This window comes from Aethalodelphis obliquidens, unplaced genomic scaffold (assembly GCF_003676395.1).
Source record: "Aethalodelphis obliquidens isolate GAN/ISIS:26980383/991018 unplaced genomic scaffold, ASM367639v1 scaffold124, whole genome shotgun sequence".
NCBI lineage: Eukaryota > Metazoa > Chordata > Mammalia > Artiodactyla > Delphinidae > Aethalodelphis > Aethalodelphis obliquidens.
The window spans coordinates 603,629-631,128 of NW_020838068.1; the positions used below are offsets into that span (position 1 = coordinate 603,629).

At 48.4% G+C, this 27,500-nt stretch overlaps 1 protein-coding gene across 7 annotated transcripts in view; it reads right to left on the reverse strand.

The window, feature by feature from the left end:
* Window positions 1–27,500, reverse strand: part of ARHGAP22 (Rho GTPase activating protein 22) — a 194,756-nt gene that overhangs the window by 24,924 nt on the left and 142,332 nt on the right. For 4 of the 7 annotated variants that reach the window (XR_003431127.1, XR_003431126.1, XM_027098536.1 and 1 more), the window contains one exon: window positions 20,807–20,935. Coding sequence is in view for 5 of the 7 variants with exons in the window: in XM_027098536.1 (XP_026954337.1) it covers window positions 20,807–20,935 (129 nt within the window). In the remaining 2 variants the exon portion in view is untranslated. Of the gene's footprint in view, window positions 1–9,076; window positions 9,226–20,758; window positions 20,936–27,500 lie in introns of those variants that run through there. The other 3 variants (XM_027098534.1, XM_027098535.1, XM_027098538.1) reach the window with 2 other exon arrangements.

Sequence of the window (27,500 nt, forward strand, 5' to 3'; positions counted from 1 at the left end):
TCAGAATGGCCATCATCAAAAAATCTAGAAACAATAAATGCTGGAGATGGTGTGGAGAAAAGGGAACCCACTTGCACTGTTGGTGGGAATCTAAATTGATACAGCCACTGTGGAGAACAGTATGGAGGTTCCTTAAAAAACTACAAATAGAACTACCATATGACCCAGCAATCCCACTACTGGGCATATACCCTGAGAAAACCATAATTCAAAACGAGTCATATACCAAACTGTTCATTGCAGCTCTATTTACAATAGCCCGGAGATGGAAACAACCTAAGTGTCCAGCATCAGATGAATGGATAAAGAAGATGTGGCACATGTATACAATGGAATATTACTCAGCCATAAAAAGAAACAAAATTGAGCTATTTGTAATGAGGTGGATAGACCTAGAGTCTGTCACAGGGAGTGAAGTAAGTCAGAAAGAGAAAGACAAATACCATATGCTAACACATATATATGGAATTTAAGGGTTAAAAAATGTCATGAAGAACTTAGCGGTAAGACACAGACCTACTAGAGAATGGACTTGAGGATATGGGGAGGGGGAAGGGTAAGCTGTGACAAAGCGAGAGAGAGGCATGGACATATATACACTACCAAACGTACGGTAGATAGCTAGTGGGAAGTAGCCGCATAGCACAGGGAGATCAGCTCGGTGCTTTGTGACCACCTAGAGGGGTGGGATAGGGAGGGTGGGAGGGAGGGAGTCGCAAGAGGGAAGAGATATGGGAGCATATGTATATGTATAACTTATTCACTTTGTTATAAAGCAGAAACTAACACACCATTGTAAAGCAGTTATACTCCAATTAAAAATAATAAAAAATAAATAAAAACTAGTTCTTTGAGAAGGTAAACAAAATTGATAAACGTTTTTCAAGAAAAAAAAAGGAGAGGACTCAAATCAATAAAATTCGAAATGAAAAGGGAGAAATTACAACTGACACCACAGAAATACAAAGGATCATAAGACACTATTACAAGCAACTATATGCCAATAAAATGGACAACCTAGAAGAAATGGACAAATTCTTAGAAAGCTACAATCTCCCAAGACTGAACCAGGAAGAAATAGAAAATATGAATGGACCAATCACAAGTAATGAAATTGAAACAGTGATTAAAATACTTCCAACAAAAGTCCAGGACCAGATGGCTTCACAGGCGAATTCTATCAAACATTTAGAGAAAAGTTAACACCTATCCTTCTCAAACTCTTCAAAAAAGTGCAGAGGAAGGAACACTCCCCCAAGCTCTTTATATGAGGCCACCATCAATCACCCTGATACCAAAACCAGACAAAGATACCACAAAAAGAAAAGTACATGCCAGTATCATTGATGAACATAGATGCAAAAATATTCAACAAAATAGTGGAAAACCAAATCCAAAAATATATTAAAAAGATCATACACCAGTATCAAGTGGGATTTATCCCAGGAAATGCAAGGATTCTTCAATATCTGCCAATCAATCAGTATGATACACCACATTAACAAACTGAAGAATAAAAACCATATGATCATCTCAATATATGCAGAAAAGGCTTTTAAGAAAATTCAACACCCATATATGATAAAAGCTCTCCAGAAAGTGCGAACAGAGGGAACTTACCTCAACATAATAAAGGCCATATATGACAAACCCACAGCTAACATCATTCTCAATGGTGAAAAGCTGAAAGCATTTCCTCTAAGATCAGGAACAAGGCAAGAATGTCCACTGTCACAACTTTTATTCAACATAGTTTTGGAAGTCCAAGAAATAGAAGGAACCCAAATTGGAAAAGAAGAATTAAAACCATCACTGTTTGCAGATGACACAATATTATACATAGAAAATCCTAAAGATGCTACCAGAAAACCACTAGAGCTCATCAATGAATTCGGTAAAGTTGCAGGGTACAAATTTAATACACAGAAATCTCTTGCATTCGTATACACTAAAATGAAATATCAGAAAGAGAAATTAAGGAAACAATCCCATTTACCATTGCATCAAAAAGAATAAAATACCTAGGAATAAACCTACCTAAGGAGACAAAAGCCTCTACTCTGAAAACTATAATACTCTGATGAAAGAAATTGGAGATGACACAAACAGATGGAAGGATATACCATGTTCTTGGATTAGAAGAATCAATATTGTCAAAATGACCATACTACCCAAGGCAATCTACAGATTCAGTGCAATCCCTATCAAATTACCAGTGGCATTTTTCACAGAAGTAGAACAAAAAATCTTAAAATTTATGTGGAAACACAAAAGACCCTGAATAGCCAAAGCAATCCTGAGATAGAAAAACAGAGCTCGAGGAATCAAACTCCCTGACTTCAGGCTATACTACAAAGCTACAGTAATCAAGACAGTATGGTACTGGCACAAAAACAGAAAGATAGATCAATGGAACAGGATAGAAAGCCCAGAGATAAACCCACGCACATATGGTCACCTTATCTTTGATAAAGGAGGCAGGAATGTACAGTGGAGAAAGGACAGCCTCTTCAATAAGTGGTGTTGGTCATGCCATGTAATTTTAGAGTTACACTAATGTTTACTAGAAAATCTAAAATACCTGAGCACTTCATGCCTGAAACACAGGACTGTAGCTGAGTAAATCCTTGGCCCAAAAACAATGGATTTTCCCTCCAACCTTAGAAAATACTAAGTATCAATACTATGTAATTAGTACATACATAATACTTAGTACATACACAATACATATATAATTAGTAAGTACATAATACTATGTAATTAGTATTAGAATATTTCTATTTTCATTTTCACAATTAGTAAAAAATAAAATTAAAGGGTAGAAAGAGTATACTCCTGGCATCATTATAAGCTTAATATGTGAATTTTGATAACCATTTTTAAAATCCATGTTCTAAGAAAATTAACTGTTTTTAAATATTTAGAAGACCAACTTCAATATCTTGAAGGCAGTGAATTCACTGTCATATCTAATTATAAGTAAAAACAAAACCTTGAATGTAATTGTGAAGTTTTGGCTGATACCTATTATTGGATGCCCTTCATGCTATCCTGTGCTCAGATGCTGAGCATGCATTTAGGGTAGAAAATAATAGCTTATTGTCACAATGAATCTTTTATCCATAATACGCATTTTGCCTTACCAAAAAAGCTTACAAAATTGTGCTTATTCCTTATGATTTAGTTGGTGATTTGTTTATGTCTTATTTTAAAGAAAGTGCTGTAAATACTGATCTCTGAAATAGGTATTTAAATATTGCCTGTCAATACAGCCAATTTTTTCTTTTAAATGTAAATAAAATAATGCTCTTCCAATAAATTTGCTTTCATTATTTTTAAATCAATAAAATAATGCAAATATCATGTTCAAAAAAAAAATTGGTGCTGGGAAAACAGGAAAGCTACATGTAAAACAATGAAATTAGAACATTCTCTAACACCATGCACAAAAATAAACTCGAAATGGATCAAAGACCTAAATGTAAGGCCGGACACTATAAAACTCTTAGAGGAAAACACAGAACACTCTTTGACATAAATGGCAGCAATATCTTTTGTGATCCACGTCCTAGAGTAATGAAAATAAAAACGGAAATAAACAAATGGGACGTAATTAAACTTAAAGGCTTCTGCACAGCAAAGGAAACCATAAACGAAACAAAAAGACAACCCACAGAATGGGAGAAAATACTTGCAAATGAAGCGACTAACAAGGGATTAATCTCCAAAATATATAAACAGCTCACGCAGCTCTATGTCAAAAAAAAATAAACCCAATCAAAAAATGGGCAGAAGATCTAAATAGACATTTCTCAAAGAAGACATACAGATGGCCAAAAAAGCACATGAAAGATGCTCAATGTCACTAATTACCAGAGAAATGCAAATCAAAACTACAATGCGGTATCACCTCACACAGGTCAGAATGGCCATCGTCAAAAAGTCTACAAACAGGGCTTCCCTGGTGGCATGGTGGATAAGAATCTGCCTGCCAATGCAGGGGACACAGGTTCGGTCCCTGGTCCAGGAAGATCCCACATGCCACAGAGCAACTAAGCCCATACGCCACAACTACTGAAGCCCTCATGCCTAGAGCCCATGCTCCGCAACAAGAGAAGCCACCGTAATGAGAAGTCTGCTCACCGCAACGAAGAGTAGCCCCCGCTGGCTGCAAATAGAGAAAGCCACGCACAGCAACAAAGACCCAATGCAGCCAAAAATAAATAAATAATTAGATAAATAAATAAAACTATTATAATTTGTGGACTAAACTAGCAGCAAAATTTGTAAAAAAAAAAAAAAAAAAACTACAAACAATAAATGCTGGAGAGGGTGTGGAGAAAAGGGAATCCTCCTACACTGTTGGTGGGAATGTAAATTGGTACAACCACTATGGAGAACAGTATGAAGCTTCCTTAAAAAACAAAAAACAGAACTACCATATGATCCAGCAATCCCACTCCTTGGCATATATCTGCAGAAAACCATAATCCGAAAGGATACATACACCCCAATGTTCACTGCCGCACTATTTACAATAGCCAAGACACAGAAGCAACCTAAATGTCCATCGTCAGAAGAATGGATAAAGAAGATACCGTATATATATATATATATACACAATGGAATATTACTCAGAGAAAAAAAGAACAAAATAATGCCATTTGCAGCAACATGGATGGACCTAGAGATTATCATACTAAGTAAAGTGAGACAGAGAAAGACAAATATCAAATGACATCACTCATATGTGGAATCTAATAAAAAAAGATACAAATGAACTTATTTACAAAACAGAAACAGACTTACAGATATCGAGAACTTATGGTTACCAAAGGGGAAACGTGGGGGGGTTGATGAACACACACACACTACCACATATAAGATAGATAACCAACAAGGACCTAATGTATAGCACAGGGAACTCTGCTCAGTATTCTGTGATAATCTATATGAGAAAAGAATCTAAAAAAGAATGAGTAAATGTATAACTTAATCACTTTGCTGAAAAGTGATTCACACTTCAGTAATCACACCTGAAACTAACACAGTATTGTAAGTCAACTATACTCCAATAAAATAAAAAAATAAATTAAAAAAAAACCCAGGCAGTCTGGCTCCAGGTCCAGAGAATGTTCTAGGCCACACTGCTGCTCTCCACCCATGCTGGAGCATGGACACCTATGTGATGCTATCCACCCACCAGCCTCGCTTCCTGTGTCTCTCCTGTCTTTCTTCACCAGTAGTTCCCAAAGATGTAGTCATTTGGGCAACAGGCAGAGGTAAGCAGAGGCTAGAATACTGACAAGAAAGGAAAAACTGTCTGCCTTCTGGGATTTGGTGGGAGAGCCAAGCTGCCCCTGCCCACAGGGGTGGGGCCCGATGGGCCAGTCAACGGTCCTGAGCACAGTATCCTGGCCTCTCTGGCCAGCCAGAGAGTGGCCTGGGTTGGTCCGGGGACACAGAGCCACTGTTCCCTCTCACTTCACTTACGCCCAGCAATGAACCACATGGGTCCACATGCTCTTGTTGAGCTAGTAAGATGTCTGAAACATTTTTAAATTAGTTATTTAAAATCCAGAGATTTCATATAAAAATCTGGATTCCCAGCTTCTCTTAAAAGAATCCACAGATCTCGTGGCACCTGGCCGGAATTCCCAAATGGTTACACTGACAGAGTTCAGTGGCACTTGTGCCCTTTTGATAGCCCATGTATTTCCTAATTCTCCACAGACCCCACCATTCCCTATTGCCTCACATCCAGTCCACACTTCACTCATGTGGATTTGCCAGGTACTCACCTCTTTTGCTTCAACCTCCATGGCACAGACTACCCCCCAGGGCCAGGATGAAGTAGGAGACTGGCCCTGACTCCCAGAAGGTAGAAATGCGAAACCAGGCCTATCGTGACCAGAGACATCTGCTAGGACCTCAAATGAGCAGGCAGAGAACATACAGGGGGAACTGCCCATATGCAGAGGGTCCTCAAGAGGGGAAGAAGCCAGCCTGGCACTGCATCCCTGGCACCTGGCTCCTGCCTTCCTCCCCACTCAGGCCCCTGCTCTGTTCCTTTCACTTCCGCTTTACCCACTATACGAGCATCCCGAATACATCTGCTTTCCTGCTGCCTGGCCTGTGCACAGGAGGACTCTTCCCTGTTCAGTGTGTGTAAAATTCTTATTAGCCCTTGGGAACAGCTCAGGTGTCCCCTCCTATGTGAGCTGTCCCAGATCCTCCCTTCAGCACAACCACAGTGCTCTTGGGCTCCCTCCCTGGCCCTCTACCACTGACCATGTGAAGACACTCGCCTCTGCACGGATCCTCACTGGGAACCAGCCCCTCTCCCCAGTCCTGAGCCAATGCTGGGCTTGGAACAGAGGTCAAGGAGCACTGAGCGAAGGAGGGTAGACACACAGTCCAGGACAGTCTGTGGTCCCAAGTTCATGCACTCAGCCCCCCACCCTCGGCTCACAGTGACTGAAGGCCATAGTCAGGGAAGAGAGACACTGAGGAAAGGAATTCTAAAATTCTCTCTAGAGATTCACAACGCTTAGGTAATTCCATCCAGCCTCCTCTTGGCCCCAGCCCTTCCTACTCTCCCATTTCCTGTCCCCAGGACATCTGCTGTCTACCTGTCCATTCATCCATCCATCCATCCATCCACCCTTCCATCACTCTTGCGTTTGTGCCCCACCCTGTTCTAGGTCCTAGAGGATCTCAGAGCTGCCCAGAGGGCTAGAAACATGTAAATCCTACCACGGGCTCCTCTGCTGAAAACCCCTTGCTGCCTTCCTCCTCCCCACCCAGGATAAACTCCAAACTTGGCAGGCAGAGAGGCAAGGGCCTGCCGCCCTCCCTCCACCAGCTTCTGGGGCACAGAGTCTGGGCCCGGCAGAGGGCAGCTGCTGCACAGCCAGCCCCGCTGTTCATGCGGTGCCTGCGGTCAGGCGGCTCCCACGTCTCTGAAGCCCTCTCCCAACCTCAGCTCAACCACTGCTTCCTCCTGTGAAGCCTTCCAGACCACTCCTCCAGCCCCCTAAACAGGGCTGTGAGAGCCAGGAAATGGAAGTCCACAGGATCCCGAGTGCTTCTAAACAGAGGCGATTTAGAGGAGGAGGGAACATCAGAATTGGGGTCTAAGAATGAGCAGGAGATAGCCAGGCAGACAGACGGGGTGCTGGGGGCGTGCATGAGCAGAGACCCCAAGGCAGACCATGAGCGGGGGGCCGGGGGGGTGTCTGACAAGGGCCCCAGGGGTTGGAGGGTGGGTGTGAGAGAGCCTGACTGAAGAGGATGGGAGCATGGCAGCCCCCAGTCCTGACATGGACCATGAGCCCTGGTGAGCACTAACCCCATACATGGCTCAGGGGCTCTGGGAAATGATGAGACTCCCCCAGAGGCCCTCCAAGCGCTGAGCCTGGTGCGAGCGCTGAGCTAGGGATAGGGAATGGGAACACAGGGGGCAGGTGATGGTCAAGGCTGAAGGCCACAGAGACAAAGATTCTGAGCCTGCACCTGCACTGGTCTGGGTGCACATCCTGCCTAAGCCACTGAGGAGCAGAGTAGCCTCCTTTCCTAGGTCGCAGTTTCTCCATCTATAAAATGGGGATGATCACACTTGTCTTTAGAGACTGCCCAGAGGCCCTGCTCCCAGCCACCACCAGGCCCAGGACTGACCCCACATTCCCAGCAAGGTGGCGTGGAGCCTTGCATCCGACCTTGTACAGGCTTCAGGTGTGAGCTGCCCCCCTCACCACCCTTGGTGGGGAGATGCTCCGGGAGCCCCATGGGAAAGGCTCATTCCAGCTCAACCTCCCAGGGCTCTGCTCCCAGCTTCCTCCTGCTGGAGGTACCCTGTGCTCAGGCTACAGGTCTGGCCTCCCTCAGCCAGGGGCCTTGCCCACCACTCCCCTCATCAGGGTCTCTCAGCCAGAGCCTGGCAGGGCCTGGAACGGCTGTGCTGAACTTCCTCAGCCCTCCTGGCACGTCTCAGAGGGGGAGCCTTGCCAAGAACCAGTCTCAGTAGGTCTGTCAAATCCCTGGAAACCCAGCCAGTGTGCGGGTTCCTCGAGGGCCCAGCCCACACTCTTCTCCAGTGGCACAGCCGGCGCTTTGTGAGGAAGCTGGCAGAGGCTGCCTTTCCTCTGGATGAACCTGCAGACGGGCTCAGAGCTGGGCCAGGCCTCCTCCCCTGCCAGCTGCTCCCTGGCAAAGCCCGGCCCTCACTCCCCTCTCCCCAGAATCCCAAGCAGGGGCAGGAAGGGACAGGCCCAGCACTCAGCTGACTCAGATCCCTGTCCTGGGTGACCCTGGGCACCGTCCTCAACCTCCCTGAGCTTTGGTCTCTGCCACTTCATGGGGCCGTCGGCAGCCACGGGAGAGCCTACAGCACCAGGCGCTTGAGAAATGTGGCCTTCTCCTGACCCAGGAGGGCCAGCCCAGGATACGGTGGGCTCTGCCTGCCCCCGGGTCCCAGCAGGGAAGGGAGGCAGCCGAGATTCCCTCTGGAGCTGATCCCCGAGAGGAGACCTCAGTCTCCTAGTATGGCTCTGGCCATACTAGGGCTCTCTCCAGTTGTGGGGAGAGGCACATCGAGAAGAGACACAATGAGGACAATAATTCTTAAATTCTCTCCAGAGATTCACAAACTGTGGGTAAACCCTTCCTGTTCTCTACTCCCCTCCCCAGAACACTTGCCGTCCTCCGTGCACGCACCCCACGGTTTGTAAATCCACTTTCCATCGCTCCCACACTTGTGCCTATGGGCACTGCCCTCCGCTAGGTACTACAGAGCCTCAGCTCTGCTCTGAACAGCTGTTAACTAATTGGCTGGGCTGTAGCCAAGTTTCAACAACCAAGAGGCTGAAATCAGCCCAAGGGAGAGAAACACAGCGAGAGGCAACATCTTGAGGGGGTGTCCTGCCCGAGGCAAGCTGGTCCCCAGGGCAGAAGTGACCCCTACCCTCTGGTGTTCGCCAGCCCCACGCCCAGACACGGGTGACTTCCTGAGGCCTGGAGAGGCAAACGTGGGCTAAGCACTGGACTTGGAGTCGGTAGCCCAGAGCTGGCATCCTACCTGGTCCCCTCAGTAGTGGTGGTGGTGGTGGGGTGATCCTTTGGAAGTTCCCGCGCCCCGGAAGACTAGGCTCTTCATCCCTGCACACGGGATGCCCACCACCCGGGCGGGAGGTAGGAGGAGGCATCCCAGCGCTGCCTCTTCCCCCAACACGCGCGCGCCCGCTCCCCCAGCCCGGCGACCGGTCCCGCTGCTGCCCCCCACCCCGCCCGCCCTCCCTCCCCCTGGGCGCCCCGCGACCCGCCGGCGCAGCGCTGTCCTCGCCCGCGCGTGGGGCCGGAGCCGAGCGCGCTGTCGGCCAGGAACGCCGCTTCCGTTCGGCTTCGCTGGGCGTCCGAACCCCCTCCCGCGGTACCTGGGGCGGCGGCGGGAGCGCAGCAGGCTGGCAGGCGGCAGGGCGACCGCGGGCAGGCGCGGCACCCGGAGAAGGCCCGCGCGGCCGGCATCAGGCCCATGGCGCGCCCGGGCGCGGCGGCGCGGCGGCGCGGCGGCGGCAGGAATGCCCGGCACGCGCGCAGGTAGCGTCTTGCCCGCCGCCCGCCCCAGGCCCGGACCCTGGAGCGAGGGAGGCAGGGCCTGGGCCCGGCGAGTTCCTGAAACGCTGCTCCTGGAGTCGGCCCCCTCAGACCTCTGACCCGCTTCTTCCTAACGCTCGGTGTTACAAGCACCTGTAGGAATACTAGCAACTTCCAAGGATCCGCCCCTTCTTCCTGGTCAAGGGCTCGCTTTAGGAAATTCCTCGCCCCGCAGAATGGGAGGCAGGTGTTCCAAGTGGAGGTCAGGTGATTTCGGTTTGGGTCAAGCAGCGGGGTGAGTGCCTAGCCCAGTCTACAGCTGGGCTGCTGCCTGTGGAGCTGGCGTTCAGGGCTCCAACCCTCTGCCTTGCCGAGGGGCCAGCGCCCCAGTGCCACGGAGGGTGCTTAGGACTTAACACAAGCGTCTTGTGCAGCCCTGAGCTGTATGAGTATTAATGTCCCATTTTACAGATGAGGCAGCTGAAGCTCAGAGAGGTTTTGTAATTTTCCCAAGGTCACCCAGCTAGTAAGTAACAGATCTTCAATTCAAACCTGTATTATCTTTCTGCAAAGCCTGAGTTCTTCCCAGAGTAGGATTCTATCCCAGAGAAAAAAACCCACAATCCCACATTTCCAGAGGGTGCAAAGTGTGAGGACCGAGATGGGTGCACAGCTTCAGGCATTCACCAGGAGGGCAGGTGGACAGAGAAGCAAAGCTGGGGCCCTGCAACACCAGAAGAAGGGGTGGAGGTCCCCAGGGGTCTGTGGGCAGAATTCTGTAAGGGCAGGGCTTAGGGGAGCCCTGGGGCTGGAAGGGGTGGGAGCTCATCTGAAATCCAGTGTGTAGGGTAGGGTCACTTTTCTTGCTCTTACTAAGCAGGGCCTAGACCAGAATGAGGCAAGTGAATTTTGCACTTCAGGTGCAAGGTTAAAGGGGGTGCCAAAAATTTCAGTAATCAAGAGAAATATTTTTGCGATATTTAAAAAAATACAAATTAATGCCAAAAAAATCCATGAGGAACAAAATATCAAAATTTTAAATAAGACAGGATCCGACCCTGTACTTGCACAGACTTTGTGAGTGCCTCATTTGCCTCACCCTAATCCCACCCACAGATCTTGTCTTTAAAATTTTGATCGTCTGTTTATCATGGTTGCGGTGGGCTAAACAATGCCTCCCTTGAGACGTCCATGTCCTAATCCCTAGAACCTGTGACGTTGCTACCTTACCTAGCAAAAGGGATGTTGTAGATAGGATTGAGGACAAGAGGTTATACTAGATTATCTCAGTGGGCCTTAAAAAATGGAGGTAGAGGGAAATTTGACTACAGAAGAGGAGGCAACATTAGGAGGGAAGCAGAAACCCAAGAATGTGAGCAGCTTCTAGGAAGCGGAAGAGGCAAAGATCCATTCTCCCCTGGAGCTCTCAGAAGGAACCAGCCCTGACGCCATGATTTCAGTATCTTCAATATCACAAAAGTTCAGTTCTTCTGACTGCCGACTTTTAGAAGGGTGAGCAAATAAATCTGTGTTATTTTAAACTGAATTTGTGACAATTTGTTAAAGCAGCAATCGGAAACTAACATAATGGATTTTTTAGCGTTAATTTTCATTCTAAAAAATTAAATATTCATCCTGATCACTGAGTTTTTTGGTGCTCCCTTAAATTTTGTGCCCCAGGCCAGGGAGGCCCCCTAGTCCTGGTCCTGATGCTAGTGTGCGGGGTGGGCGCTGAAGTCCTCCCGAGTGCTGGGAACGTGGGGAGGGGCTCGGTGCTCTCCCCTCCCAGCGTTCAGGTACACGTGAAGGCGGGAGGTGTGGTTCATGGGGCCAGGGGGCCGTAAGTCAGGGAGTATCCTGCCCTCAACCTGCCGGAAAAGCCTGGAGCCCCCATGGCCCACAGTCTCCAAGGTCTGATCAGCTCTGCCCATGTTAAAGAGAAGGGTCCAAGGGCTCAGGGGAGGCACCTACTCCGGGGGAGGGGGGTCCTCCCAGGTAGGCAGAGGGCTCTGGCAACTGACTTGCTTTCTCTTTTCTGAGCCACGGTTTCCCCACCTGTATGGTCAGAGAGTTAGACTGGCCAATCTCTAGGGGATCCCTCCACCCAACCTCCTGCCCAGATTCCCCGGATGGATGGAGGTCTGCAGCTGCCCCCCCTTTAGAAGGCTCTGGACTCTGATGCGCACTGCCACAATGAACTCTAGGTTAAACCCTGGCCAGGTCAACACCCACGTCACCTTGTGTAGGTCTTTTTAATCCATGGGGCCTGAGATGGGGGATGGGTATGCAAAGATAGTCATGAAATTTTCCTCTTGGGGTGGGCCAGGGAGCTGAGAGGCTGGGGATCTGTCCTCTCACACGAGCACCTGGTGACAGGTGACCTCTTGAGCTGGGGTGGCTCTCGTTCCTGGGCTGGGTCCAGGACCTCGGGGACTACCTCTGTCCTCAGTCTTGCCTCCCTCCCCCTGTCCCCACACCACTCTTAAGACAACGCAGATCCAGAGACTATGGTGCCTGGCAACAGAGCATCCTTGGATGGGCTCACCCTGGAGGCAGGCTGCCCCTGCTCCCAACACTGCTGTGTGCTGTTAGGCAAGTTGCTGAACCTCTCTGGGCCTCTCTGTCCCTCTCTACAATATAATTTTGATACAATGAACCACTGTCAAGAGTAGCAAATGGCAAGCATGAGACCCCTTCCTCTTTCCTCTGACTGATGTGGAGGACCAAGGCTGTCTGGGAAGAAACTGCGAGCCAGCGAACCCGACCATAGGACACCCCGAGGGCTCCCAGCATCCTTCTCTCCAGACCCGGCATCCAGCCCCAGGGCTCTGGGTTAGAATGCTGGCTTCCTGCTTACTTCTTTGGGACCTGGACAGATTACTTTAGCCTCTCTGCTGCCCAGTCTCCTCACCTGTAAAAGGGGCTATAGCCCTGATAGCCCTGATTCCAAAGGGCTATTGTGAGGGTCAGCTGGGGTGCAGAGCCCCGCACGGGGACACACTGAACAAACAGCTGCCCTGGAGAGTGGCTACCTCAACCCAACTTCTCCCCTTGTGGCTGGGAGTCACCAGGACATCACGCAGTGCTGCTGGCACACACCTCCACTGGCCTCATCTTAGCAATGACCATGACAAACTCTTCCAGCCCTGGGATCTGAGCTCTTCTTAGCACACACGGAAAGCCAGGCAGGCCCAGCTGCAGGGGCATTTCCACCACAGCCGCTGGGAGGGAAGGCAGACTTAGCGAGCCAGCAAGGTGGGTCAAAGGCAGTTACTTGAGCAGTTAGCATCCTGAGTTTCACAGGAAACAGTGGTGAGCAGCCCCCTATAAATCACCCCTGCTGGCTTGCCAGGCTCTCCCAAGATAAGGCAGCTGCTCCTCCACCCTGTTCTCCTGGGAAACGGCCCCGGGCTCCCTGGCCGCCTGTCAGTGGGGTCTATTTCCCCTGTCCTGGGGATCTAAGCTCGAAGGCTCCTGGAGCACTTCAGGGCAGAAGCCTTGAGGGCTGCAGGGGAAGGAGGCCCAAGGGTGCTGTGTACTGACCCATATACTAAGAAGAGGACGGATCTGGCCTCTGTGAGCTTGGGGCTGGATGGGGTCCAAGGCCTGTAGCACCAATTTCTCCTCCACGTGGCATGTGGCCCCTCAGGGCCCACCAGAATGGGCCCAGGGTACCAGGATCAGACTCAAGTGCCCCTCCTGCCGGCTCAGTGACTGGAGCCCAGCCCAGGTCAGCGACAGTTCTATCCTTCCCCTTTTGGAAAGGCTGCCAGGAAAGACCCAGGCCCACTGGCCTGGTGGGTTAACATCCAGGGGAAATCGAAATAAGACTTTCTCTTCTTGAATCTCCCAGAAGGGCTGGGATCTGGAGTAAGTAGTGCTGGGGAGAAGTGGTCCACTTAAGATCTCAGGCTCCACCACTGCCAGCCTGGGCTGGGGTCAGTGACCTTTCATCCTGAATCTGACTGTGCCTTGAGGGCTTCCGTTTGGAGATGTCATTCCAGCAAATACTGGCCACAACCAGCTGGACTAACAAGGTTGCTTTGTGTACCTCCAAGTTGTCCTGAGGCTGGATTTTCTCCAGGTCAAGTGTCCTGCCCTGTGGCTTCTGGGAGCCGCATTCGTCCCCCTCTTTCCCCCATGATTTCTGAGGAACTTAGGACAGGACTGTCAGCTCTGAGGGAGCTCAGGGGAAAGTCTCCAGAGGCCTGTGAGAGCCACACACACATCAGGGTGGGGTCCTGCATGGGCAGCGAAGCTGTGATGGCCACTGCAAGGCTGCCGCCTGGCCCCTCATGCCCCTCCCCAGCGAGGAGCTGTCACTCTGGGCAAGGACACCGTTCCCATACCAGGCTCCTGGCCCCAGGACTGTCACTCTGTGTTGCTGCCTGTAAGGTTGGGACAGTTGCTGGGCTTTGCTCATCGGTGCCACTGGGTAGGGGGGATAGTTAACATGCTACCAGTTACTGAGCGCTAACCCCGACCCCCAGACTCCTGCATCCAACTGCCCACTCAGGACGCCCACTGCTTTAATGACTAACAGGCATCTCAAACTCATACAAGCCCAAATAGAGCTGTGGTTTTGCTGCATTGTCCCAAACCTGCTCTAGGCCGTGTCTTCCTCACTCACTTAATGACAGTTCTTTCTGTCTGCTCGATCAGACCCCTGGGCGTCCACCTTCACTGCTCCCTTTCTCTCAAACCCACATCCAAGAGATCTTGTAGGTCCTACTTTCAAAACAGATTTGGAATCTGCTCACTTTCACCACCACCCACCATAGTGTAAGCACCCTTGTCTCTCACCTGAATTACTGCAAACAGGTCCCCCGGCTTCCCCTTTTCCCGCCCTGGTCAGCAGTCAGAGCGGCCCTTTTAACTATCTGTCAGATCACGTCCTTCCTCTGCCATCAGGCTCCTTTGCCTCTGGCCCTGTCCCTCACTCCCTCATCCCACTTGCCTCCGAGCTGGTTCAAGACCACCTCAGATGCTCTCTGTTTTTGCCCAAGCTGTTGCCTGTGTCTGTCACACTTCCACCTGACATCCTCCTGGCTCACTTCCACCTGACATCCTCCTGGCTCACTTTCTCACTTCTTCAAGACTTTGGGTGTCACTCTATCATTAGGCTCACCCTCACCACTGTATTTTAAATGGCTCTATTATTATTATTTTTTTCTTTCAGTAGCACTCATCACCTTCTAACACTGCAGTTCTCGAAGTGTGGGCCCCAGACCAGCAGCATCAGTATCAACTGGGAACTTGTTAGAAACACAAATCCTAGTGAGTTGGAAACTCTGGGGGAGGATAAAACAGTCTCCCTTTTCTTCTGGGTGGTTCTGATGAGAACAATTGCCCTGTGCCATGAGATGTACGTTCCTGTTACTCTCTGTCTTGGGGAGTAGGATGGAAGCTCCGTCTGATCCCTCCTGTGTGCCCCGCCTGCACGTGGCAGACGTTCTGTGTTGAATGAATAGAACTATTTAGTTTTGAGAGTTCTGAGCACTTTGCATCCATTTTCTCTCTTAATTCTCATGACAATTCTGCAAAGAAGATATTCTTATTCCAATTTTACAAACAAGGACACAGAGAGGGTAAGTGGCATGCCCAGAGTCACACAGCAAGCAAGGGGCAGAGCCAGATCACACACAGACTGCAGCCTGATGCCAAAACCTGTGCTCACTCTGACTCCTCTGATACTTCAACACAACCGGCTCTGCTAATAAGCACCTTCCTATGCACATAAGAGGCACCTTCGAGGGCTTGCTGGCTCTCTCCAGATAACCAGGCAAGGCAAGGACTCACCCATGAACACCCATCAGATGCCAGGCAGCCCTGGTATCGTGTGACTCCTTTCTCTCCCCTTTTCACAGAGAGCTGGCTAGGAGGTGCTGCCCAACAGGGCCTCCCCAGGGGCCGTGTTCCTAGAGTGGGGCATGGAAGTCCAGAGATCCACTGGGCAGTGGGGCCCTCTTCACAATATCAAGTCTTCTGATCCATGAACATGGGATGTCTTTCCATTTATTTAGTTCTTTAACTTCTTTCAAGAATGTATTGTCATTTTTAGAGTATTAAGTTTTGTACTTCTTTTGTTAAATATATTGGTAAGTATTTTGTTCTTTTGGATGCTATTATAAATGAAGTTTTCTTAATTTCATTTTCAGTTTTCCCAGTGCTACTGTATAGAAATAAAATTGATTTGTGTAATTGACCTTGTATCTTGCAATCACGCTGAATTTTTTTATTAGCTCTAATAGATTTCTAGTAGATTTCTTAACACTGTCTATATACGAAATCATGTCATCTGCAAATAGATTACTTGTTTCTTCCTTCCCAATCTGGATGCATTTTATTTCATTTTCTTGCCTAATTGTTCTGGTTAGAATTGTTCTGGTCTAGTACAGTGTTGAATAGAAGTGGTGAAAGGGAGAATCCTTGTCTTGTTCCTGAAAAGCATTCAGTCTTTTTCCATTAAGCATGATGTTATCTGTGGGGTTTTTTGTAGATGCCCTTTAGCAGGTTTAGAAAATTCCTTTCTATCTCTAGACTGCTGAATGTTTTTATCATGAAATGGTGCTGGATTTTGTCAAATGCCTTTTCTCAGTTGATTGAGATGATCATGTGGTTTTTGTCATTTATTCTATTGATGTATCCCATTAATTAATTTTCAGATGTTAAACCACCCTTGCATTCCTGGGATTAATCTCATTTGGTCATGGTTATAATCCTTTTATATATTGCTGGATTCAATTTCTTTGTATTTTGTTGAGGAATTTCCCATCTATATCCACAAGAGATACTGGTGCTCCAGCGATTCCTCTCTCCCTCACCTGTACCATTGTTGATGTTTTGTCTCCCAACTTAAAAAAATAAACAAAACTCTCTCTTCACCTGACTCCCTCCTCCAGCTACTGTCCCATTTCTCTTTTTCCCTTTACAGCAAACTTTTTGAAAGAGTTGGCTATGATCACACTCCAATTCCCCTCCTCTTATCCTTTTTCATACCCACTATTATCAGGCTTTACTCCCAGGACTCCACCAAAACCACCCTTGACAAGTCAACCATGGACTGTGCTCACCATCTGTTCTCTCCTGGTTGATCTATTGGCAGTGCACAGATACTTCTTTCTTAGATGCTCTCTTCACTCAGCCCAGGGAGCCCACTTGCTCCTGGCTCTCCTCATCCCCTGTGCTGGCTTCTCCTATGCTCCCTGACTTCCCACCTGGAAGCAGCTCAGGGCTCAGCCCTGGTCCTCTGCTGTCCCTCCACTAGCTCCATGGTGTCTCATCCAGCCTCATGGCTTCAAACCCCATCTATGTGTCAATGGCCCCCACATTCTCTCTCCAACCCAGTCTTCTCTCCTGGTCTCTAGACGTAAATGTCAAATTGCCTACGTAATACCTTAAGCTTGAGCCTCTAACATGTATCCCAGGATAAGCCCCAAAGTGAACTCTGCATCTTCCTTCCAAACAACTGCACTTCCTGTGTTCTTTCTCATCTCAGTTAACAGCTAATCCATCCTTCCAGTTGGCTTAGATCGAAACACCTTGGAATTACCCTTGACTTCTCTCATTCTCTTACACCTTCCACCCATTCCAGTAGGGGAAATACTATTGGTTCTACCTTCAAAATATATCAAGAACTCAATTATTCCTCATCACCCACGCCATCCTGAGCCAAGCCGCCATCACCTCTCACCTGCACGATTGCGTAACGAGCTCCTAACTGGTCTCCCTGTTTCTGTCCTTGCTTCTTTCATCCATTCTCAACACAGCAGCCAGAGGGATCCTGCTGGAACCTGAGTCAGGCTTGGCCACTGCTCTGTTCAAGACCTGCCAATGACACCACCTCGCTGAGAGGAACATCCAGAGTCATCACCGTGACAAGGCCCTACTGATTTACCAGCCCTTACCTCCTCTCTCCCCCTTCACAGACTCTGCTCCAGCCACACTGGCCTCCTTGCTGCTCTTCCAACCCCCGCCGTCTGCCTCCAAAACGCTCTGCACAGATATATGCGTAACTCACCCCTTCGTCTCCTTTACTCAAATGTCACTAAACTCCAAGCCCCCATCACTCCCGCTTGCCCTCCCCACCTCATCTGCCTCCACTGCGCTCTCTACCATCTAACCTACACCAGGCTTACTTGCTTGCTGTCTGTCTCCTTTCTTGGAATGTACACCCCACGAGGGCAGGGACCTTGTCTGTCCCACTCACTGCTGTGTTACCAGCCCCCAGAACACATCCTCGAGTGAATGACTGACTGGTTGAATGAATGCCCAGACAAGAGGCACTCCATCAGGACCACCCCTGGGCAGGCCGTCGGCAGTGACCGGCTCCCCTGCCCCACTGGCCGGCGTTTTCTCTGTGGGGTGCCCGGGCTCTCCCCTGACTGCAGCAGGCACGCTGCCCACTGGTGCCTGTCAGAGGTGGCCGCTCTCTGCCAGGACAAATGTGCTTGAAAGGACTCACGGGCTCCGTTATTAAACAGTGAAAGAAGGGCTGATCCTCTAAGCCTCCTTTCCAGGGGAACCCAGGCTAATAACAGCTTTGCCATGAAACCTGCAGAGGCGGATGGAGACCCCCTTCAAGTGCCAAACTTGCCCGGACATGTCTGCCACCGCTAACCCCTGGGATTTCTGCCTTTCCTCTATATTTCTGGTAGAAAGGAGATAAGCGCCTTTGATGGTGGTTCCTGTTTTCATTCTTGTGACTTCTTCGGCACACGGCACACAGCCTGAGAAGTCTGATAAACGCTGGGGAATGAGGGCCGGGGGAGGGGCAAATCTGGTTTCTATGTGGGATTCTGCAAATGCTCCCCATTTAGCAAGTACAGAGAGAGACAGACAGAGACAGACAAAGAGACAGAGAAAAACAGGCAGACAGGCACGTGTGTGGGTCAGGGAGCCAGCACACTGAGTACAGGTAGACCACATGTGACGTGACAGTGCCCTGGATGGGCTGGGACAAGACACAGCCTTTGGGGTCAGAACATGTGCCTCTGTTTCTCAGCTCTGCTCCTGACTAGCTGTGTCATCTTGGGCAAATTACTTAGCCTCTTTGACCTTTAGTTTCTCTCCTTTCTTTGTTTTATTTAGGTTTTGATTTTTTATGTAGTGAAATATGCAGACATTCAAAAAGTATTTAAAGCACATATGCACAGAGATGCAGAGTATTATAAAATGAGCACCTGTGTAACTAGGCCTGCTATCCTGACCTTTATGGCATTCATTTCTTTGCTTTTCCTTATATTTTTGCTGCCTAATTATTTACCCATAAATAACATGGTTTCCTTCTGCCCTAGTTTCGACTTTATGTAAATAGAATCACAGCATGTTCTTGGGCTGCCCTAGTCTCACGGTATGTTTTTAGGATTCATGCATGCTGTTGGGTAGAGCTGTAGTTCATTCATTCTCACTGCTGTAGAGTTTTCTGTTGTAAGAATGAATTGTGTTTATTTCTCCATTGTATTGTTGCTAAATACTTGGTGCTTTTTGTAACTCATTTAAAGAGTCTCTTGCTAGCCAAGACCATGGCAATGTTCTCCTTTCCCTGGTGCTCCGAGGTGCTACCTGTCATAAATCCAAGTCCAGAGGCATGGGTGTCTGGGCTCTATTCTGTGCCATTGGGTCACTTTCAACCGCTTTGCACCAAAGGAAGCCTGTGGAGGCTGCAGAAGTTCCTGGGTGGGCTTGGGTTTTCCCAGGCCATTAAACTGGGGCTGTGGGTCAAAGGTGCTGTGATCACCAGGGGGCAGGGAGGCCATGGCTAACAGTGGAGCCACTGAGGAAGCCCCAAAAGGTGAGCTTCTGCCCCTGCCTGGATGGTGCATCAATCACTGTGAAAGATGGAGAGAGAGGATGTCCACGGTTCATGTGGTCAGAACACAGCTGGCCCAAAGGCCCCTGTCTCCACAGTTAGCTGGGGGCTGCTGACCCCAGCCCAGCTGACGTGGTGAACCTTTCTAAAAGCCCTTTTCAGGATGACTGCGCAGGGACACCGACCTACAGAGACAGCACCTGCACAGCTGGGCGGCAGCGTTCCTTTCTCCTGCGCCCCATGTCCAGACCATCAGCAAACCCTGCAGCCCCACCTTCAGAACACGTCTCAGCTGACCGCTCTGCACGGTCTCCTCCACTCCCACTCGCGCCCAGGCCCCGCACCCAGGTCCAACAACTGTCCCAGCCTGCTTCAGCCGTTCTTGTCTCTATGACCCACCCCTCACATGGCAGCCAGATGACTCTTCTTATAAATATAAATCAAGCTGTGTCTGTCTCCTGCTCAGAGCCCTCCCTGGTGCCCCATCAATTTAGAACAAAATCTGGAAGCCCCGCTATGTCCCCAAGGCCTCAGGTCCTCCATCCTCCTGTCCTCACTCCCTCAGACCCTCTGGCCTTCCTGAGGGTCCTCGTGTTTCCATGGCCCTTTCCCAACCCAGGGCATTTGCACTCGCTGGTCCCTCTGCCTGCACGCTGTCCCCAGCATCCCCTGGATCTCCTGGTGACGTCATTAAGTTGGCTTAATGAACAACACCTGACACAGTGCCCCCTCCATCCTCCACTTGGCTCTACTTTGCTCCCTACGTTTCTCCCTACTAGACGTCACGAGTCACCTTTACTTGCCTATCATTTGTGTCCCCCAGGACAATGGAGGGGGAACGGAGGGCAGAAGCATCCTCTCTTTGGTTTCCCACTGAACTCTTAGCACCTGGAATACCACTCCATACATTTTAGGCACCCAATAAAAGTGTAGAATAAAGCAGCAGGTGAGTAAACGGCAACCTTTGTTTTCAGGTCAGGGACAGAGAGCCATGCAGGGGCCACAAGCCGCAACAGAGGGAAGGACACGGTACCTCGCCCTCCGATATGACCCTGAGTGTCCACTTCTGGCCTAAGTGTAGACCACCCATACACACCCAGCATTCAGCAGGGTCTGGACACAGGGAGGCAAGGACACACAAGCCCCAGGGCTATCCAGTCGGAGGAGGGCATGTTTTTGAAAAGTGGCCCAAATCTCCCCTGCGAGGACCTGCTTAGTCCACCGAGGGGTGACCCCTGAGGGCCAGCAGAAGAGGACGACACTGCCTGTCTGCAGTAGGAAGTGTGGGACTCAGCCAGCGCTACCTGAGTGAGAGGGATCTTGCAGGCTCAGAGCAGGGCGGAGGGGCGTGATTACCTGGAGGCAAGGGTTCTAGAGGGTGAGCATGCGCGCTACGGGCCGTACCTCCGCCGAACGGGGCCCAGATGACCCGGCGGATGGCCTGCACCCAGTCCTCCATGTCCCGCTGGGAGCTGGCCATGAGCAGGAGCGCCTCGGGGTTGGCCGGCACCTTCTCCCGCTCCCCGGCACCACCTGCAAGACAGGGAGAACAGGCTTACTGCAGGGACCCCAGAGGACACGGGGGGCCTCCCCCATAGGGCTCTCTCCAGTCCCGACCACAGCTGGCTTTCATTCCCTGGGGTGTGAGAAGGTCGTCTCTCCAAAAACCACTCAGCAACAGCTGTGCTTTTTGGTTCTATACTGGCAGGCCACCCCCTTCCCACATCCCACGTCACACATCTGGCTTTGGGGCCCTCTTGGGTTTCTTCTTCTCCCTTTGTCTTCTTTGTTATTTCTCCACAGCATTAAAATCATCCTGGGGTACTAGTAGGAAAAAGCATGCAGATGTGACACCAGCTCAGAGAAGTTTGGATGCCAGAGGAGCTTCGCTATGTATTTTATTTAAATCAACTTCACACATCTGAAATGCACAGCTAAATGGCACTATGTGCTATATGTCACCTATGTCACTATAAGCTAACCGGGCTTATCTGCTGGTGGGGTGAGACGCAGAGATCCGTGTTCCCAAGGGGGTGGGATGACAGGAGAACTGTGAGAGCCAGGCTGACCCTTGCTGGGGCCTGCAGCCCAGTGACAGAGACCAGACAGGAGTTAAGTGCTTACTGAGCTCTTGGTACCTGCCTTCCAGTGAACTAGAGCGGTGCCTGATTCTTCCAGTTAACAAAGCTGACAGACTCACCTGCCCTCCTAGGATCCTTTCATCTTCACAATGCCTCTGAGCGAGGTACTATTACTATTTGCATTTGACAGACAAGGAAACTGAAGCACAGAGTGATTAAGGAACTTGTCTGAATTCACACAGCTAATACGTGGCAGAGCCAGGGATTCAAAGTCCCCAGCTCTGGGCTGGGGCTGGGACCCCACCCCCTGCTCCCCCCATTCCCCATAAACGAGGCAACCTGCTGGGGTCAGGCTGACAGTGGTCACAGCAAGGCTGCTGAGGACTAGGGAAAGCGAGGGGACGGCTCTGAGGGCTGGAGCACGGGATGAGGTGCATCCTTGCTGGGGGAGTGCCACAAGTGAGGCCTGGAAGCTGGGTAGTGGGAAAGCAGGCTGGAGGGGCCCACAGGGCCCAAAGCTCAGGAGAGTGGTGAGCCAGGGTCCTAGGATGCCTTTTGAGCCCCGCAATATACACACACTAGCCCAGCTCCTTTGCCCAGGCAGCAACTGGGCAGCAGCACTGCAGTGGTGGAGAGGTGGAGAGGAAGGGAGCTTGAGACAGCAGAGCCTGAAGCCCAAGAGACAGTGCAGGCCGATGGAAAACAAAGACTGTACCCACAGCTGGGGCAGCTGCATGGTCATTCACGGGGCAAGGGCACCGCCACTGAGAAGGGGACAGCGGCTCTGCATCTTTAGGGTCCCACTCAACGTGGACCATGAGGCCTGGGGTGGCCGAGTGTCCCATGTGGGGAATGGAAGCCAGGTGTTGCCAGGAAGCTTTTCCATGTATGCTTTTCTGGAAAAACATCTCCAGATGACTCAGAAGAAAGGGACCTGGAGATGGATGGCTCTAAGAATTTGTTGTGGTAACTTGTTTGTCCTAAATGAATACTCAGGTTTGTATCTAACTGGAATTTCTCATTTTTTTCAATTCTTTTTCCTAAAGAGGGCCACCCACGTCACAGAAGCTTCATTTATGAAACCTGGATCCACCTTGCCCAGAGGTTGACAGATGCTCTCAGGTCCAGCTGTGCCCCTGCCCAGGGTCCTGCTCTAAGCCTGTATGTTTAACTTTTCAAGTACTTTTCATGTATGTATGTTTATTTATGTATATTTGTATATATGTATATTTAACTTTTTGAGAAACTGCCACAAACTGTTCTCCAAAGTGATTGCACCACTTAATGTTGCCACCAGCAGTGTATGAGGGTTCCAGTTCTTCCAGTTCCTCACCAACACTTGGTATGGCCAGTCTCTACTTTTAGCCATTCTAATGGGTGTGTAGGAGTAGAGCACTGTGTTTGAATTTGCATTTTCCAAATGACTAATGATGCTGCACATTTTCTTACGTATTTAATTGCCATCCATGTGCCTTCTTTGGTGAAATATCTGTTGAAATCTTTTGTCCATTTTTAAAAGAGGTTGCTCATTTTTCATTATTGAGTTTTGAGAGTTCTTTACATCTTCTGGATACAAGTTCTTTATCAGATATATGCTGTGCAAATATCTCTCCCAGTCTGTGTGTTTTCTTTTCATTCTGTGAACAGTGCATTTCCAAGAGCAGAAGTTTTTAACTTGGATGAAGCTCAACTTATCAATTTTTTCTGGTTTTGTATCTAAACAATCTTTGCTTAACCCAGGTCATAAGTTTTCTCCTAGATTTTCTTCTAGAAGTTTCATGGTTTTAGGGTTTACATTTAGGTCTATGAGTTAGTTTTTGTATATGGTACAAGGTATGGATTGGAGTTCATCGTTTTACACATGGATGTCCAGTTGTTCCAGCACCATTTGTTGAACAGACGATCCTTTCCCCACTGACTTGCCAGTGCACCTACACAGGCGATCGTGCTATCTGCGAATAAAGACAGTTCTACTTCTTCCTTTCCAATCTGGGTGCCTTTTATTTCTGATTCTTGTCAAATCGCGCTGACTAGAGCCTCAAATAGGATGTTGAATAGAAGTGGTGAGAGTGGACATCCTTATCTTGTTCTTGATCTTATAGCAAAAGCATTCAACTTTTCACCATTAAGTATATCTATTGTAGGTTTTTTGTTGATGTCCTTTCTCAGCCTGAGGAAGTTCTCTTCTATTTCCAGTTTGCTGAGAGGTTTTTGTTGTTTTTTTTTTTGCGGTACGCGGGCCTCTCACTGTTGTGGCCTCTCCCGTTGCGGAGCACAGGCTCCGGACGCGCAGGCTCAGCGGCCATGGCTCACGGGACCAGCCGCTCTGCGGCATGTGGGATCCTCCCGGACCAGGGCACGAACCCGCGTCCCCTGCATCGGCAGGCGGACTCCCAACCACTGCACCACCGGGGAAGCCCGAGAGTATTTTTTTTAATCAGAAATGGATATTGGGGTTTTGTCAAATGCTTTTTTCTGTATCTATTGAGAGATCACATTTTTTTTTTAGTTTGCTATTATGATGAATCACACTGAGAGATTTTCAAATGTTAAACTAGCTTTTCATTCCTGAAATTCCAATTGGCCATGATGTATTATCCTTTTTATTATGTTGGGTTCAATTTACTAAAATTTTGTTTAGAATTTGTCATCTATATTCATGAAGGATATTGGTATGCCATTTTCTTTTCTTATGTCTGTCTGATTTTGGTATCAGGGTAATGTTGGCCTCACAGAATAAGCTGGTAAGTATTCCCTCTGTTTCAATATTTTTGGAAGAGTTTGTGTAGAGTTACTAGTTTTTTTTTAATATTTGATAGAATTCACCAATGAAGCCACCTAGACCTGGACTTTTCCTTGTGGGAAGGTTTTTTAATAAATTAAATTTCTATAACATATACACCTATTTCTTCTTGAGTGAGCTTTGTAGTGTGTGTCTTGCAAGGAATTTGTCTGTTTCATCTAAGTTGTTGTTTCTATTGACAAAAAGTTGCTCATAATATTTCCCTATTATCCTTTTAGAATTTGGTAGTGATGTCACCTCACTCATTTATATTATTGGCGATTTGTGTCTTTTCTTTTTTCCCCTGATCAGTCCTGCTAGAGGCTTACTGATTTTATTAATCTCAAAAAAGAGCTTTTTGTTTTACTGACTTCATGTCTTTTTCTTTGTTTTTCTGATTAGCAAACTTTTAAAGGGCTAGATGGTGAATATGTTAGGTTTTCGGGCCATATGGTCTCTGCCAAAACTACCTACTCTGCTGTTGTAGCTAGAAAGCAGCCATAAACAGTACGTAAGTGAAAGAGCAGGGCTGTGTCTGTGCAAAAATTTGTCTACAAAAAGAGGGAGCCAGCCCACAGGTGGTAGTTTGCCAACTTGTATCTCATTAATTTACACTCTGATCTTTATTATTTCTCTTCATCTGTTTACTTTGTGTTCAATTTGGTCTTATTTTTCTAGTTTCTTACAATGTTTAGTGTTATAGTTTCCCCCCTAAGTACTGCTTTAGAGGCATGTACAACCCTTGTATATTGTTTTTTCGTTTTTATTCAGCTCAAAATGTCTTACCCTTTGGATTTCTTCTTTGACCTATGGGTTATTTAGAAATGTGTTATTTCCAAGTTTGGGGGATTTTCCAGAAATCTATTATTGATTTCTAATTTAATTCCATTGTGTTCAGAGAAGACATGTTGTATGATTCGAATCCTTTTAAATTTATTAAGACTTGTTTTGGGATTAGAATACGGTCTATCTTGCTAAGCATTCTGTTTGCACTGGAAAAATTACTCTGCCGTGGTCGGGTGGAGTGTTCTATAAATTAGGTCTGGTTGTTGACAGTTTCCTTTTTTAAAAATTTTCCATATTCTTACTGACTTCCTGTCTACTTGTTCTTACAGATTTTGTTTCTAAGATTTATTTGGTGGGTCCAGAGTTCTCAGTATAGAGCTAATAACTCCCCAGTGCTGAGAGAAAACCCTTCTGTGTATGCTATGCAATGCCCCAGGAGTCCAATGGAAATAGGCACTATTTCCTGCCCTGTGTCAGAGTGGTCAGTGTTGCCTCTAACCCTTTCCAGTGGTTCTTTCCTCAGCCTCAGGTAATGTCCTCATGTGCATGTGGTGATGAGCTCCCAAGGGGGTTTTCTCTTTGAGTAGCTTTCCTCCTTGGTACTTTCCTCCTTGGTATTCTATCCTGAAAACTCAAGATGCTTTGGTCTCCCCAGCTGTCTCTTTAACTCATGGAGTCCACTGGACTCCACCTGGGTTTCCCCTTCCTGCATCACAGCCTGAAAACTTTCTCAAGCCAGTAAGCTAGGGCATGTGTAGGGCTTGCCTCGTTTGTTTCCCATCTCTTGCTGGGGTGAGGGTGGGGTGTCACAGTCCTTCACTGCCTAATGTCTAGTACCTTGAAAAACATTGTTTCATATTATTTGTCCTTTTTTTGGGGGGGGGTGTTTTAGGTGGGATAGTACATCGGTCCACCGATCTTATGCAGAAGGGAAAGTCCTGCAACCACTTCTAAGGGCCCACTATACGTAAACCACTGTGCAAGACAGTTAACACACACAGTCACATTTAATCCTCATAAACACCGTGGGAAGGAGTGCTACTGACTCCATTTTACAGATGAAGAAACTGAGACTCAGAGAAGTTAAACATTTAGCTCACAAACAAACAAATGGAGGGGCCAGGACTTAAACCCAGGTTTTTTCAACTATAAACTCGTTCTTTTTGCAATAGAAAACCTCCTCCATGTGAGTGGAGGGGAATGCAAGGAAGATAAAATAGATAGGTCATCAAAGCCAACATTGGGATTTTCGACAGCATTCAATTGTGTACACTTACCTTGTCCTCTGTTACTTAGGAAAGATTAGTATTAGCTTTAGTTAAGGAAAAAAAAAATTTAACAGCAAACATTTCAGGAAGAAATGCATCATGAAGGATGAGGGTCTCTTGTTACTGTTTCTGGTTTTTCCCTTTTCTTGCGTTTCCACCTATCCTGCCACATACCCCTTTGTTTGAGGCCCTCCTGAACAGTGCTGAGAGCCAGACCTGGGTGAATGCTCAGATCCACTAGGTGGAGCGCAGGGACTTAACTTCCCCCAAATGTCAGGCACACAGGCGTAAGGTGAGAATGTCTACCTTTTTGGGAGAATGAAATGAGCTAGTCCCTTAGCTTAGCACCTGGCAACTAACAAGCACTCTCTAAATGTTCACGTTTATTATCACACTCAATTAAATCCAGTATGGAGCAGAGTTTCTCCACCTCAGCACTAATGGCGTTTTGGGCCAGATAATTCCACACTAGGGTGGCAGCGGCTGACCTGTGCACAGCAGGGTGTTTAGCAGCACCCCTGGGTTCTACCCACGGGATGCCGGTAGCAACCTCTCCCTCCCTCCCAGGTCTGACCATCAAAAATGTCTCCACATGTTGCCAAATGTTCCTTGGGGGGCAAAGCTGCTCCCAGTTGAGAAGCATTGATAAAGAGCAATGAGATCTATACTTCCTATGAGTCTAAATGACTTTATGATTCTACCGGTGTGGGACATCCCACAGGCACAACATGGCTTGTCTGCAAATCATCACTACCTCACCCATCACACCAGTTTCCTCTTGTGCTCCTATCTTAGTGCTGGGCAACCAGGTGCCCAAAGCAGAAAGTTGGGAGTCACTAGGCCTTTTCCCTCCCCTTGTCCCCATACTGACCCATAATGTCCCCTGGTGAGCTCATCCAGTCTGAGAGCTTTAACTGCCGTCCCTATGCAGATGATTTCCAGGTTCACTGCTCCCTGCCCTCCAGACCCCTCTGTGCCCTCACCCAACAGCTCCACTGAGATGTCTCCAGCCATCTCCCACTTACCAGCTACAAAATCCATCTCCAGATCTGCCACCCCTTCCCTTCTCGAGTGAGGGCAACTCTACCTTCTAGTTACTCAAGTGGAAACCAGACACATCCTCAGCTCCACTCTGTCTCATATCCATTCCTATCAGCAAATTCTACTGGCTCTTCCTTCAA